General features: G+C 39.1%; 1 protein-coding gene across 1 annotated transcript in view; it reads left to right on the top strand.

Annotated features, from left to right (window-relative positions):
• The window catches only part of plod3 (procollagen-lysine, 2-oxoglutarate 5-dioxygenase 3), a 63,251-nt gene that overhangs the window by 17,406 nt on the left and 30,010 nt on the right, over positions 1 to 15,835 (top strand). The window contains exons 7-8 of the mRNA XM_028798308.2: positions 10,228 to 10,325; positions 10,878 to 10,979. Coding sequence (XP_028654141.1) covers positions 10,228 to 10,325; positions 10,878 to 10,979 — 200 coding nt within the window. The remainder of the gene's footprint in view (positions 1 to 10,227; positions 10,326 to 10,877; positions 10,980 to 15,835) is intronic.

Below are 15,835 nucleotides of genomic sequence, written 5' to 3'. Positions count from 1 at the left end.
GGCTGGGTTAATAGTGTTCAAATATTCTAAGGGGAAATTAAGATGGTCATTGTCGTCATCAGAGTCAACTTTGTCAGAGCTTAGAAAGAGTTTTGCCACTCCAGGAAGTAATGAAATGACCTGGTTATTAATGTGATCAACATTAATATTTTTTGGACAGAATATAGTTCGTTGTATTAAAAGGGGTATTTGGTGTAATGAGATTGTTGTTACAAATATCTCCGTAACTCTTTTGAAAGCAATGCGAATTGTCTGTGTATTTTAAGGTGGACTGAAGAATAGCCGAGCGCATGAAATGTGAAACAATAGCTAAGCAGTGTGTAAAATCTCCTCCTAATAAAAGTACCTTTCCTCCAAAGGGAATATTATTAATCATCAACGTTTGTAGAAGTGTATCAATGGTGTTGAGTAAGTGAGTGGATGCCATTAGATGCAAAAGCAAATGAACTATTGTAGGATGTAATGCAGTTCATAAAGTTTTTACTTTCAGGTACCTCGTCAGTTAGAAGCTTCTGTAGATATGTAGGATTTGAATGTAAAGGAGGCAGTCAAATTTGACCCTTTTGACAATAACGTGTAAATTCATTACTTGTATTGCCAGTTGTTTCTTCAGGGAAGTTAAGTGAATGACAATGATTGCAAATGACATTCATTAATCCCAATGAATTTTCATGAATAGTGGACTCATTATTGAACACGTTGTCAGCTAACTGGCGCAATCGTTTAGCAAGTGTCTGTCGTTGATGTCCTTGATGTGAATGTTTTGTCTGTGCCGTTTGAGAGGCGCCTCGTTGTATGTGCAGGAATTGGGACGTGCTATTCTGGAGCCGTAATCGATTTGCCTGTGCTGTGTGAGAAGCCCGTTGCAGTTTACGGCGGTCATTGTTTGTATTGAGCCTTGCCCGTTTTTGTATGTCGGTTATTCGACCGACATGTATTGTTTTTTTTCATGCGGGTTCGTGTGTTTGGTCCCGTCACTCGAGCCGTATCGTTTTGTACCTGTGAGCGTGAATTCATGACTTGTTTGTTCTTCAGCGTTAGAAATATGGATAAGTAATAAGGAGGATCGTACTCACTGTTAATATTGAGCCTTTTCTGTGGTTGAACGGTTAATAGTGCATCAGTGTAATGAGATCGACCTATGCTGCATAATTTGAATGTGTTCAGATGACGTATATTTAATACGGACGGTTCGTTCAGTAATGTGGCTTTGTGTCTCATTTCTTATTTATGTTAGTGTGGTCGTGGGTCCAAGCTGTGCCACTCCAGGAAGTAATGAAATGACCTGGTTATTAATGTGATCAACATTAATATTTTTGGACAGAATATAGTTCGTTGTGTTAAAAGGGGTATTTTGTGTAATGAGATTGTTGTTCCAAATATCTCCGTAACTCTTTTGAAAGCAATGCGAATTATCTGTGTATTTTAAGGTGGACTGAAGAATAGCCGAGCGCATGACATGTGAAACAATAGCTAAGCAGTGTGTAAAATCTCCTCCTAATAAAAGTACCTTTCCTCCAAAGGGAATATTATTAATCATCAACGTTTGTAGAAGTGTATCAATGGTGTTGAGTAAGTGAGTGGATGCCATTAGATGCAAAAGCAAATGAACTATTGTAGGATGTAATGCAGTTCATAAAGTTTTTACTTTCGGGTACCTCGTCAGTTAGAAGCTTCTGTAGATATGTAGGATATGAATGTAAAGGAGGCAGTCTAATCTGCCCCTTTTGACAACAACGTGTAAATTCATTACTTGTATTGCCAGTTGTTTCTTCAGGGAAGTTAAGTGAATGACAATGATTGCAAATGACATTCATTAATCCCAATGAATTTTCATGAATAGTGGACTCATTATTGAACACGTTGTCAGCTAACTGGCGCAATCGTTTAGCAGGTGTCTGTCGTTGATGTCCTTGATGTGAATGTTTTGTCTGTGCAGGAATTGGGACATGCTATTCTGGAGCCGTAATCGATTTGCCTGTGCTGTGTGAGAAGCCCGTTGCAGTTTACGGCGGTCATTGTTTGTATTGAGCCTTGCCCGTTTTTGTATGTCGGTTATTCGACCGACATGTATTGTTTTTTTTCATGCGGGTTCGTGTGTTTGGTCCCGTCACTCGAGCCGTATCGTTTTGTACCCGTGAGCGTGAATTCATGACTTGTTTGTTCTTCAGCGTTATAAATATGGATAAGTAATAAGGAGGATCGCACTCACTGTTAATATGGAGCCTTTTCTGTGGTTGAACGGTTAATAGTGCATCAGTGTAATGAGATCGACCTATGCTGCATAATTTGAATGTGTTAAGATGACGTATATTTAATACGGGCGGTTCGTTTAGTAATGGTGCTTTGTGTCTCATTTCTTACTATGTTAATGTGGTCGTGGGTCCGAATCCTGCTTTTTGTGTATGTTTCGTGTGCTATGTCCGTAGTCTGTCCCGTTTTGTGTCCAATGGGTTTGTGTGGCGCTCGCGTCTGACTTCTTTTTTTTTTTGTGCTAGGGGGCGTTGCCTCATTTGTGTGTCGTGGGTCTCAATTCTCTTCTTTGTGTGTGTTTCGTTTCGCGTCTGACTCCTTTTTTCTGTGTGCTATGGGCGCCTCATTTCTTATTTTACGTTGCTTTGCATCCGGTTTCCGTTGCTTGTAAGGAGGATTTTGTGGAGGCGCTTGCGCAGTACGTCTTTTGCGGCTACGGCCCATGGCCGGATGTCCCTGCGTCCATCCGGTTTACCATTCTCGGTTAGTAATATGGATAAGAAAAAAATCAAGTTAATTTTACAAGTACCATATTTTTTGCACCATAAGACGCACCTGACCATTAGACGCACCTAGGTTTAGAGGAGGAAAACAAGAAGAAAAATATTCTGAACCAAATGGTGTACTAATATGTTTAATAAAATATAGCAGAATAATATTTCAACCATGTAAATTCAACAGCGGTATTAAGAAACATCATCACTGTCATTAAAAAAATAAGGAGAGACTTTAAGGTTCAAGCACTCTTCTAGTTTTATGGAAACCCCAAGAACTCCTCATCGCTAATGTCAGAATTTATGAAGCTCGGTTGCTCACAGTCACTTTGCAGGAGCATGTACCTATCATCACGCGGCATAACCTGTCCAAAGCCACCAGGGGACAAAGCACGTTTGGACCAATGCTCCCTGAAGTTATATCGCCAGTCTAGTCCCATCTATATTTGTAATGCCACAAAGCCCTTCATCTCGTGTTTTGTTGTGGGTTTCCAGTTTGAAAAACAAGAATGCGGTGCAAGCACAGCCCTCGATTCAAAAAATTGCTGTGCATACCTATTTGTCTCATCTGACAGTAGCTGAAAGGCAGCTTCAGGAAAGAACAGCCTAAAGTAGTCCAGCGGCTGGTAATCTGTCGAGTCCAACAACAAGCCATACTGTCTTGTAAAGTCTGGTAGCCAGTTTGGCTCCCTCGGATCAATGTCTAGGTATTCCTCCCACACGAACCTTGCCATAGGTGCATCGGCTGCACGAGTATGCTCAGCTGGGGCGGCATCGGCTGGTGTCCCAATCAGCTGATGTCAGTTCCTCACTCTCTTGTTCGATCTCCCGATCACTCTCAACAAAATCAGAGTCCGACTCAGTGATAATGCGCAAAACATCATCTGCTGAGTATTTTGTTTTCTGCGCTCGCTTCACTCCCTCGTGAGATGTCGATGCCATCTTGCCTTTGTTTACATTTGTTTACATTTCGCAACTCACGCACACGCAAGGATTAGATGTCGAGTCAATGAGTCTAACATTCCTCCAAGCACAGGGGGAATGCCTGTAACGTAACAGTGAGGTTTGTCACCCTCTACCTCTGGAAGTCAACTTTTGTCAGGTAATACACATCACGGTCTGTGACGCAATATTCGCTCCATAAGGCGCAGAAACATTTCCAACCTTCTTTTGGGGAAAAAAAGTGCCTCTTATGGTGCGAAAAATACGGTAACTCTTAAAAAAAAAAAAAAAAAAAAAATATGGCTGTATTGTACTTCTGATGTTCTTAAGTATTTAACCACACAAGACTTCCACCTTCTTGGTTTCTAGTACATGGAAGCCACTACACTGGGACAGTAACAATGATCTTTGTTCCAGAGCTATGAGGCTGCATGCTGTTTTAGGGGGGTAAGATGTTTTGTGACATAATCAGGAGGATGCTCATGTACAGGCTTGATCATCAAAAGTAACATTTTTAAACAGGAATCTACTATAATGCTGCCAGGATAGGTAAACTATGAGTCGTCTTAATGATTTTATTACTCTGTCTAAGGAATTTTATTAATACAGTTATAGAGTGAAGAGAAGCCAGGCCATATACCAGGTGCCGCTCTAGTGATGAACTGGGATTTGTGATCTACCCTAGAGCAGGTACCATTTTAGACATTGATGAGGCTAGTCAATACACTCTCCAGTGTACATCTCTAGAAGTTACTGAGCATCTGAGCGAATGACATTCCTCAGAGTTCTCAAAATGTAAAAATGGTATTGAGTTTTTAATTCTACCCTCAAGTCCTATGTTTTCACATATCAAGAATTAACTAATAATCATCTAATATCACCAAGTCCTGAAATTAGATTAGAAACTAGAATTTGAAACTAATCTCAGGTGACAAACCGTATACAAGTATATTTTACTTTGTCATTATTTATTAAACAAAAAGTAAACCAACATACAGAAGCCATTTGTAATAAATTAAGTAAATCCTTTCTACTTCCATATCAGTTAAAAAGGTAACTACTGTAATGCCAAATGCTGCTTAGTAAGTGTGTCTTGATTAGTTGATGTACCATTACCTTGATATTAAAGGAGAACTTTTGGCCCTTCAGACTGGATCATTCAGTTGTGTGGCAACACCATACTATAGGCAAAATGTATCTGAAGTAATTGCAAAGAAGCAGTCGATAGACATTAGTCAGATTATGAAGCCATTTCCAAACAAGTCCATCATTCTATACATTGAATGATTTGTACATTGCCAATAAAAAAGTATTCACCCCACTGTAAGTTTTCACATTTTATTCTTGTATGCCATTGAATCACAGTTTTCATTTGGCTTTTTGACGCTATTCAACAGAAGACTCTTTAATGTCAAAGTGACAACAGAGCTCTGCAAAATGGTCTAAATTAAAAATGAGGGAACTTTTACAGGACCTCTGCACTTTGAAGCCACTGAGTCCTCCATGACATCTTCTTTACATCAAAGTATCCTAGAAGAAAATGTCAGGCCTTCTGTCTGATGACTAAAGCCTGGAGTAAATTGGAACATGGAACAGAGTACGTAAGCACATCTGCAAATCTACAACAGAAAGACTAGAAAAGTATCATTTTTTTTGTAACAGCCAAATCATAATTGAGATCTCAACCCCCCTAGATCTTCAGACTACAATAAATTGAATCAGCATTGTAATAACAAATGGAACAATCTTACACCAAATAAAATGTCTGTGAAACACCATTGGCAGCAATGACATTTTCCTACCAAGTGATGTTGTAGGAGATCAGGTTCAGATTTTTCACCATGCTTCAACAAGCTCCCCATATCAATAATGTCTTGTGCTTCTTACATCACCTGATTCATATTTCACCTTGTTTTTTCTCCTTCTAAAACATGGTGTTTCACATAGCCATTTTCATCACATCATCAAATGCCAGAAACATCTTACCCTCAATATTCCTGGTACTGAATCTAAAGCTTCCATGAACTCCTTGATAGAATTCAAGCAATAATGTAATTTTAACCATGTATTTATATATAAAATATATACAGTACTGTGCAACAAAGTTTTAGGCAGGTGTGAAAAAATGCTATAAACAAAGAATGCTTTCAGAAATATAAATGATTGTTTATTGTTATCAATTTACAAAATGCAAAGTGAGCGAACAAAAGAAAAATCTAAATCAAATCAATATTTGGTGTTACTACCTTTTGCCTTCAAACCAGCATCAATTCTTATAGGTACACTTGCACAAAGTCAGGGATTTTGTAGGATTATAGTCAGGTGTATAATCAACCAATTATACCAAACAGGTGCTAATGATCATCAATGTCACACACAGGCTGAAACACAGTCATTAACTGAAACAGAAACAGCTGTGTAGGAAGCTTAAAACTGGGTGAGGAACAGCCAAACTCTGTTACCAAGGTGAGGTTGTGGAAGACAGTTTCATGTCATGGCAAGACTGAATACAGCAACAAGACACAAGGTAGTTATACTGCATCAGCAAGATCTCTCCCAGACAAATATTTCAAAGCAGACTAGGTTTTCAAGATGTGCTGTTCAAGCTCTTTTGAAGAAGCACAAAGAAACGGGCAACGTTGAGGATCGTAGACGCAGTGGTCAGCCAAGGAAACTTAGTGCAGCAGATGAAAGACACATCAAGCTTATTACCCTTCAAAACTGGAAGATGTCCAGCAGTGCCATCAGCTCAGAACTGGCAGAAACCAGTGGGACCCAGGTACACCCATCTACTGTCTGGAGAAGTCTGGCCAGAAGTGGTCTTCATGGAAGAGTTGCAGCCAAAAAGCCATACCTACGACGTGGAAACAAGGCCAAGCGACTCAAGTATGCACGAAAACATAGGAACTGGGGTGCAGAAAAATGGCAGCATGTGCTCTGGACTGATGAGTCAAAATTTGAAATATTTGGCTGTAGCAGAAGGCAGTTTGTTCGTCGAAGGGCTGGAAAGCGGTACAATAATGAGTGTCTGCAGGCAACAGTGAAGCATGGTGGAGGTTCCTTGAATGTTTGGGGCTGCATTTCTGCAAATGGAGTTGGAGATTTGGTCAGGACTAATGGTGTTTTCAATGCTGCGAAATACAGGCAGGTACTTATCCATCATGCAATACCATCAGAGAGGCGTATGATTGGCCCAAAATTTATTCTGCAACAGGACAATGACCCCAAACATACAGCCAAGAACTATATTCAGCGTAAAGAAGAACAAGAAGTCCTGGAAGTGATGGTATGGCCCCCACAGAGCCCTGATCTCAACATCGAGTGTGTCTGGGATTACATGAAGAGACAGAAGGATGTGAGGAAGCCTACATCCACAGAAGATCTGTGGTTAGTTCTCCAAGATGTTTGGAACAACCTACCAGCCGACTTCCTTCAAAAACTGTGTGCAAGTGTACCTAGAAGAACTGATGCTGTTTTGAAGGCAAACGGTGGTCACACCAAATATTGATTTGGTTCCGCAGGAAGTTCATCAGAGGGCACCTGGAGCACGTGTGGGTGGGGATAGAAGAGGCCGCCTCTCTCCAGTCATCAGCTGGAGTTGGGAGGAGGAAGATGGAGCTTGTTGGGAGAGGAGTAGAGGTGACAGAAGGATTCAAGGAGAGATAGAAAGAAGGGACTGAGTTTGGGCTGAATAAGGCATTGTGTGCTGTTATATAAATAAAATGTGTGTGTTTTGGACATTTAGCGTCTGTCTATTTGTGCCCGGGGGCTGTCTTTTCACAATATATATATATATATATATATATATATATAATATAAATACAGTACACCCCCAAAATTCACGGGGGTTACGTTCCTAGAGTATCCGCGAATTGTGAAAAGCCGCGACTTTTGGATGTGGTTAAAAAATACCTTTTAAATGCCTATTTTTGTAGTTTAAACCCTAAATACAGTATGCCCCCAAAGCACTTTAATTTCGTTGCAAACTCAGCTTAATACTTTAATACATTACCTAAAAAATTACCTTAATACATTACCTAAAAACAGAATGTAAAGGTAAACCCTTCTACTGTACAGTTCTGTACTGCTACGTCTCCCGCGGTGCTAGAATGTGAAATACCAATGTTACCGCTATATGTACTGTAATTCATACAAGCGTGTTTTCTTTGGTATGCACTGTCATTTTCTTTCTTATAAGTAGAGTAAATACATAATCATTTCATTTAATTAAAATAAAGTAAAATGTACGTGTACTCACCAATGATGAATGATATTGATGATGATGAAGTAGCTGTGCAGTACGATGCAGAGGATTTAAAACTCCTCGGGTGGCACCACTTCTTCAGGAGTCGTCGTATCTTTGGAGGGGTCTTCTTCTGGTGGGGTTTCGTGCTGGCTTTTCTTTATAGGTTTCAGGAACATTGTTATGGGAAGTTGCTAAATTGTCTCCTGTAGCGAACTGCTGGTACAATTTCTGTGCTTTCTCACGGTGATGATGTTACTGTCCAAGGGAATGTTCTTCTTCCTGTAGTCGGTGATCCACAATGCCAAGGCAGATTCCATCCTGATGATATTTTTATTCCTTGCAGTCGTTACCTTTTTGGCACTATCACAGAAACTTAGACACGGTACTCCAGATCGCTGCTTCGTTCTTCTTTATGTAGCATGCGGTGCTTTCATTAATTCCATAGTGGTGCGCTACTGCAGCATAACTTTTTAGTTATGTTAGTTATCTTGTGCGTTTAAGAATAACAAAATAAATACAATAACAAAATGGAAAACAAGCGGACACTCAGCTGGAGTTGCGTCACAGGGCAGCAATCAAATCAGCAGCAAGGAGAAATGAATAACTCTCTCGGATTGGTTACTTTCACCATCCCAAACCGTGTTTCCCTCAGCGGTAGTAAACCCACTCGCCTGGAGACGCGTCACAGGGCAGCAGTCAATCAGCAGCAAGGAGAAATGATTAACGCTCTCGGATTGGCTACTTTCACCATCCCAACCTGCGTTTCCCACAGCAGTTGCTTCCTGTTCTCTCTACAGCACATTATTGCCAAGAAAAAGACATAAATTATGGAGGATATTTGTGCTTTCCGCTAACAATTAATAGTTAGGTTCTAAGGAAAAATCTGCGAACGACTGAGTCTGCGAACCCTGAACCTGCGAGGTCTACTGTATGTAGATATGTAGATATATATTTAGAGAGATAGATATATAAACTGTGTTAGTAAATAATTTGATTCATGTCTTATTAGATTTGCCTTCTTTAATGACTTTAGGAAAACAAATCTGTAATTCATTGTAGTCTAGTAGAACGTTTTGCTTACACCTTGACAAACACAACATGAAAAAGCTTAACCTGAAGTCACATGTTACTTGAGCAATTCTTTCTTCTTGTGAAAGCTCGGAATTTGACGGCACGTGTGATCATTCTCAACAGCATCCCCTGCTAGAGATTTGTTACTGACTAAATGTGGGGGTCTTTGTGTAATCCATTTGCAAATCCCAATGTCTTGGAATATGTGAATAAGTACATTTTGTTAGTGTTTTCAATATGAAGTTATTATGGCAATGGCTACTATCTGTTGTATCCAGCATCTTGGGGGCTCCCCAGGGCTATGTGGGTTTTCTTCTAGGTGCTGCAGTTTTCTTGCCACATGTCCAAGGCATGCAGATTAGGTTAACATTTGACTCCAAATTTGCTGTTGGTGAGTGGGACCTGCAATGTGCTTGTGTCCAGTCCAAAATTTTTCTGGGCCTTGTAACAGATTCTGTGCACATGAGCCCCTCCTTGGATACTTAATGAAACCGTTACCAACAGAACATGACAAGTGTATTTTTTTTTTCCAAATGCAAACATTACCAGCGCATATTTTTTACATTTAAATCCAAATGCAAAAGATTTTTGGTGTGTATTTTGCAATGCAAACCAAATGCAGCAAAATATCCTTTTAACATTATGTAAAAGAAATATAGTAAATAATAGGTCTTATGTTGTTGCAGTTATTTCTTCAGCATCCACTGCAGAGCTTTTGCTGTGGTGAAGTCTTTAATGACATCTGCAAAATTCACCTGATACTCAAGCTCCCATTCGAAGGTCCAGGAACGCAACACCATTCTGTCTTTCTTGGTACACCTTTGAGCATATGTAATTTTTAATCAAATTCAGTTTGCTACAAGAATGCTCTGCCCCAGCCACAGTGTAATCTGCAAAAAATACAGTCCAGACATATGGGTAAATCTTTTTAGTTTAGTTTTGAGGCATTATAGCAGTAAGCAATGTAAGAGGTATCCATTCTGCTTTAACGTAGCACAGCAGATTTTCTTCAGGAACTTTATTTGATACTAAAAAGTTGTTTTCGAATGCCATTATCTGTACTAATTGGTAATTTAAATAGAATTATATGTCATTGATTCATTTTTCAGGGGACATGAACACCAACACAAGGGACCTAAAATCAAGCTACTCTATGTGACATTCACTTGTCAGCTCAGATCATGTTCAGTGATGATTTTAATTTCCTTTCTTATCTTTCAGAGGAAGTCGTCATAAAGTTTGAGAAAAGTCATGTGAGAGTACGAAATGTGGCTTATGACACACTACCTGTAGTAATACATGGCAATGGTCCCACCAAGGTACTGAAGAATTGTTGGAGAGAGAGAACATAGCAAAAAGTTTTTGTTAGAAGGACATTGCTTAAAATTATGTTGAATTAATTAATTCAGATAGTTTAATTTACTGTATAAATCCTGCCCTAACCTGAGAGAAAAAACTGAGAGCAGCATTTCTCTTGGTGTGTAAATGGATTTGAATAGGTATGCAGTTCACTCAAGGTCTGTTTACTTCCTTCTGACATTGGTGAAAGAATAAAAAAATATCTTTTTTTCTGTATTAGTAATGAACTCAGATTATTGACACATCTAATGATGGCATTTAGTTTTTATTGTCAATGCTAAATCGAAGAATTGGCTATTGCAGCTTTTGAAACACATTGACGTTGCAATTAATAAATAGGCCATTGTTGACTTTTGAAAGGTGATGTTTGTGTGCTCAGTAGCCACCACACTACTTTTCACTGTTAAATGTCTTCCACACTTTTCTACATTTCCTCAACACTCTAATAAGACCATTAGCTTTTTCTGTGTAGCTAATGACTGCAAACTAACCTTTGTCTCTTCTATTTACAGCTTCAACTGAACTATCTTGGGAACTATGTTCCGACTGCCTGGACACATGAAGAAGGTTGTGGGATCTGTGATGATGACTTTTTGGATCTCACCCAAGTACCAGTAAGTGATATTATCTAACTGGAAAATGGAAGTATTTTGGAAACCATAAACCTTAAAAAAAAGGCAAGTTTAATAGTAAAGCTGTCACTATAGTTCCTTTCAATAACTGTTAATATAACATTCAGTACATATAACCCATAACTTATTCTGTACTAATGTATTCCAGAAAATGAAGGATTAATGTTGAGTTATCTAAATGGAGGATATCGGTTACAGTTTAGTTTTTTTAACACTAGAATTCCTGAAGCCTACAAAAAAAAAGCTTATGACAAAAGCAGAACCGTAACAACAGTTGCGCAAAGTGCGATAGGAGCTTAGTCAGCATGCCCATGTCGATCAAACACAGGAAGCACTGCAGTCTACTTGTGACTTTACACTGTAGGAAGATAAGTAAATAAATAAAGGTAAATAAGTAAATAACATTCAATCTGGCTTTAATATAAGTAACATATAAATGTTTTTTTTATATACAGACCATCACAAAACATAATCACAAACAGAATTTTGCACGATACCTTGGTGAGCTCAGTATGCCCTGTTGTTTCATTGAAGGACAAGTGTGGGGCAGCTTCATTGTCAGGATGACTCCCAACCTCTTTCTGCATCCAAACGGTGTTATCTTTCGCCTTTATGCCTGGTGTAGCTGTGTTGTTCTTATGTGTGACTGGAGGAGGACTATTCCTCTATGAAAACCTTTCAATACATTAGTTTCCTTATGTGTGCGCATACATACTGTAATGTTGAATTCCATCCACTGGTTTTCCACTGACTATAAATGTTTAGACTGAAATCTTAATTGTTATGCTGAAAGGTCTAATTATGATCAAATTGTAGCAGAGTCAACCTGGTTTTGGGCTCCACAAAATGTAGTGAAGTGGGAACGCCACTTTTCTAAATCAAGATGAGCAAGCTTAGATGGTTCTGGCCATTAGAACTGATTAGAAGGGCCACCATTGGAAACAATACATGCTGTGGAATCGAAGGGTGGAAGAAATTAATATCTAGTTTAGACTACCCAGAACATGTATTTCTATTGAAAAAAGCCCAGGAGGGAGTAGACAGCCGGTTGGGCAAGATCTTCAGAATTGTGAATTTCTCTGTTAAATTTGACCATGAATTTCCCTCAAGGTTTTTTTTTTCCCTGTGGTGTTTTGTTATCTACAGTTTTTGTTTTCCTCCCCCATATGGTGAACTAGCTATATTTCAGACTGGGTTTTGAACCTAATTTGTTTGTTCATGTATGTAAATTATGTATTTTTTTTTACTTTGTTACTTTTCTGAGAGTACTATGGGCCTGTTCTCAATGAAAAATGCAATACAATACATTTGCATCCATTCCCAGTGTGAACACTCATAAAATTATAACGACTGAGGACTTTAATTGTGTTTTAAATCCAGACCTAGATAGGTCTTGTGCCACAGGGGCGATGACATCTAGCAAAGACAATTACAGTTTGTAACTGACCACAACTTATCAGACCCCTGGAGATTTCTAAACACAAACTCAAGAGCATATTCTTTCTACTTACCAGTGCATCATTGTTACACAAGAATTGATTATTTCTTTGTAGATAACAACATCTTGCCTACGATTAAATCTTGTAAGTATGACGCTATTGTTATTTCTGACCATGCCCACTTGATTTTGGAGCTAAAATCACTATGCCCCCACATACTTATCTCGCTGATGCGTCTTAATCCACTTCTATTTGCAGACGAGAACTCTACAGAATTTATATCCAAGCAAATCAATTTTTTTTTTAGAGACAACTACACCCTCGGGAGGTGTCTGCAGGAACACTCTTGGAAACCCTTAAGGCTTTCTTAAGAGGTCAGATTATCTCATATTTTTCCCACAAAAATAAATTGGAAACAAAGAAGGTATCGAGCTAATCAACGAAATTACTAGAATAGATCAAGAACATGCCAGGTGTCCAAGTGAGACGCTTCACAGGAAAAGGCAGGCTCTACATTCAGAGCTCAGCCTCTTAACAACTAAAGAAACTGAACAACTCATATTTAAATCAAGACATCATTACTATGAACATGGAGAGAAAGCTAATAAGATCTTAGCTTAACAAATCCACAAGCAAAAAGTTCTCAATGCAATCCCAGCAATCACTAGAACAAACGGGGACAAAATTATTGACCATAAAAATATAATGCACACATTTAGAAAGTACTGTAAAACCTTTTACTCTACGGAGATTAAAGAAGACCAGACAATCTAAGGCATTTCTGGACGCATACCACAAATAGATACTCTTAGGGCAGAGGAATCAGATAAACCTCTGGCACTATCAGAATTACTAGATGCTATAAACTCGCTGCAGAGTGGGAAAGGAGCAGACCCTGATGGCTACCCTGCCGAATTTTATAAGAAATTCTAACTCGGCTAGCGCCCCTTCTTTTAGCAACATTTACAGAAGCTAGAGAAAATAAAATTCTACCTCAAACTTTTCGCCAAGCATTAATTACTGTGTTTCCTAAACAAAATAAGGACTTATTAAAATGTGCATCGTGCAGACCAATCCATCCATCCATCCATTTTCCAACCCGCTGAATCCGAACAGGGTCACGGGGGTCTGCTGGAGCCAAACCCAGCCAACACAGGGCACAAGGCAGGAAACAATCCTGGGCAGGGTGCCAACCCACCGCAGGTGCAGACCAATCTCACTTCTAAATAACAATGTTAAGATACTCTCCAAAGTCCTAGCTAGAAGGATGGAGAAAGTGCTGCCTTTGGTAATATCACAAGACCAAACTGGATTTATTAAAGGCAGACACTTAGCTTCCTATCTTGGATGCCTGTTTAATGTAATATGTTCACCAACAAAGTCAAACACCCTGGAGATATTATCATTGGATGCATAAAAAGCATTTGACATGGTTGAATGGAACTACCTTTTCACTACATTGGAGAAATTTGGGTTTTGCGCGAACATTTGTGCATGGTTCAAATTAGTGTATACCAATCCAGATGCTTCGGTTTGTATTAACATCAATTCAGATTTCTTTAAACTATAGCATGGTACCAGACAAGGATGCCCCATGTCACCACTGCTTTTTGCAATCTCCATTGAGCCACTCGCAATTCACTGTCGAAATGCTATTGAGATAAAGGGGATTATCAGAGGAGGACTAGAACAGAAAGTTTCTCAGTATACAGATGATATGGTACTGTATATATCAGACCCATAAAATACTGCGCCTGCAGTCCTAACAGCACAAACAGAATTTCAAAAGATTTCTGGTCTCAGAATCAATTTGAATAAAAGTGTGCTCTTCCCAGTGAATTCTCAAGCATACAATATTAGATTGGACACCCTACCTTTTTATCATCACAAATCAGTTTAAATACCTAGGGGTAAACATCACAAGTAAATATAAAGATCTTTATCAACAAAATGTTGCTGTCTGTATGGAAAAAATTAAGCAAGACTTGCATAGATGGTCAACCATTCGTCTCACTCTAGCTGGAAGAATTAACGTTGTTAAGATGAATATCCTTCCTAAGCTTCTCTTTTTATTTCTAAACATTCCAGTATACATCAATAGATAATTTTTTTAAGAAATTAAACTCAACCATAACCTCATTTATTTGGAATTCAAACGATCCACCTATCCAAAGAGCGACCATACAAAGACCTAAGGCAGAAGGTGGCATGGCTCTACCTAACTTTCAGTTTTATTACTGGGCAGCAAACATACAAACTGTAAAAACCTGGACATGGACAGAAATAGACGAACATACACAGGCTTGGTCCATAATAGAAATAATATCCTGCAGTACTCCTTCATATTCCTTGCTTTGTACCCCTATATATACAAGTTATTGCCAATACAGTGATCCCTCGCTATATCGCGCTTCGCCTTTTGCGGCTTCACTCCATCGCGGATTTTATATGTAAGCATATTTAAATATATATCGCGGATTTTTCGCTGCTTCGCGGGTTTCTGAGGACAATGGGTCTTTTAATTTCTGGTACATGCTTCCTCAGTTGGTTTGCCCAGTTGATTTCATATAAGGGACGCTATTGGCAGATGGCTGAGAAGCTACCCAACTTACTTTCTCTCTCTCTCTCTCTCTCTTGCGCTGACGTAGGGGGCTGTGTGCAGCTGCTTCCTGAAGGACATGCTGCACGGTGCTTCGCATACTTAAAAGCTCAAAGGGCACGTATTGATTTTTGACTTTATTTGTTTTTCTGTGGCTCTCTCTCTCTCTTCCTGCTCCTGATAGAGGGGGTGTGAGCTGCCGCCTTCAACAGCTTTGTACCAGCGGTGCTTCGCATACTTAAAAGCCAAAAAGCCCTATTGATTTTTTTTTTTGACTGCTTGCTTTGCACTCCTTTGAAAAGGAAGATATGTTTGCATTCTTTTAATTGTGAGACAGAGCTGTCATCTCTGTCTTGTCATGGAGCACAGTTTAAACTTTTGAAAAAGAGACAAATGTTTGTTTGCAGTGTTTGAATAACGTTCCTGTCTCTCTACAACCTCCTGTGTTTCTGCGCAAATCTGTGACCCAAGCATGACATTCTAAAAATAACTATATAAACATATGGTTTCTACTTCGCGGATTTTCCTATTTCGCGGGTGGCTCTGGAACGCAACCCCCGCGATGGAGGAGGGATTACTGTATACTAACAACCCAATTGTGCTTCACTCAATCAGAATATGGAACCAATGTAGGAAGTATTTTAAGATAGATAAGCTTTTATCTGTGGCACCTCTGCACGAGAACCACCTTTTCCCATCCTCTCAAATGTACGCAGTTTTTAATACCTGGAAAACATCTGGGATTAAATCACTTAGAATTCTTTACATAGACAACATTTTTGCATCCTACAAACAATTAC

This window comes from Erpetoichthys calabaricus, chromosome 3, assembly GCF_900747795.2.
Source record: "Erpetoichthys calabaricus chromosome 3, fErpCal1.3, whole genome shotgun sequence".
NCBI classification, from domain to species: Eukaryota; Metazoa; Chordata; class Cladistia; order Polypteriformes; family Polypteridae; genus Erpetoichthys; species Erpetoichthys calabaricus.
Note: the sequence above shows the minus strand (reverse complement) of the source record. Positions and strands in the feature narration are given on the sequence as shown.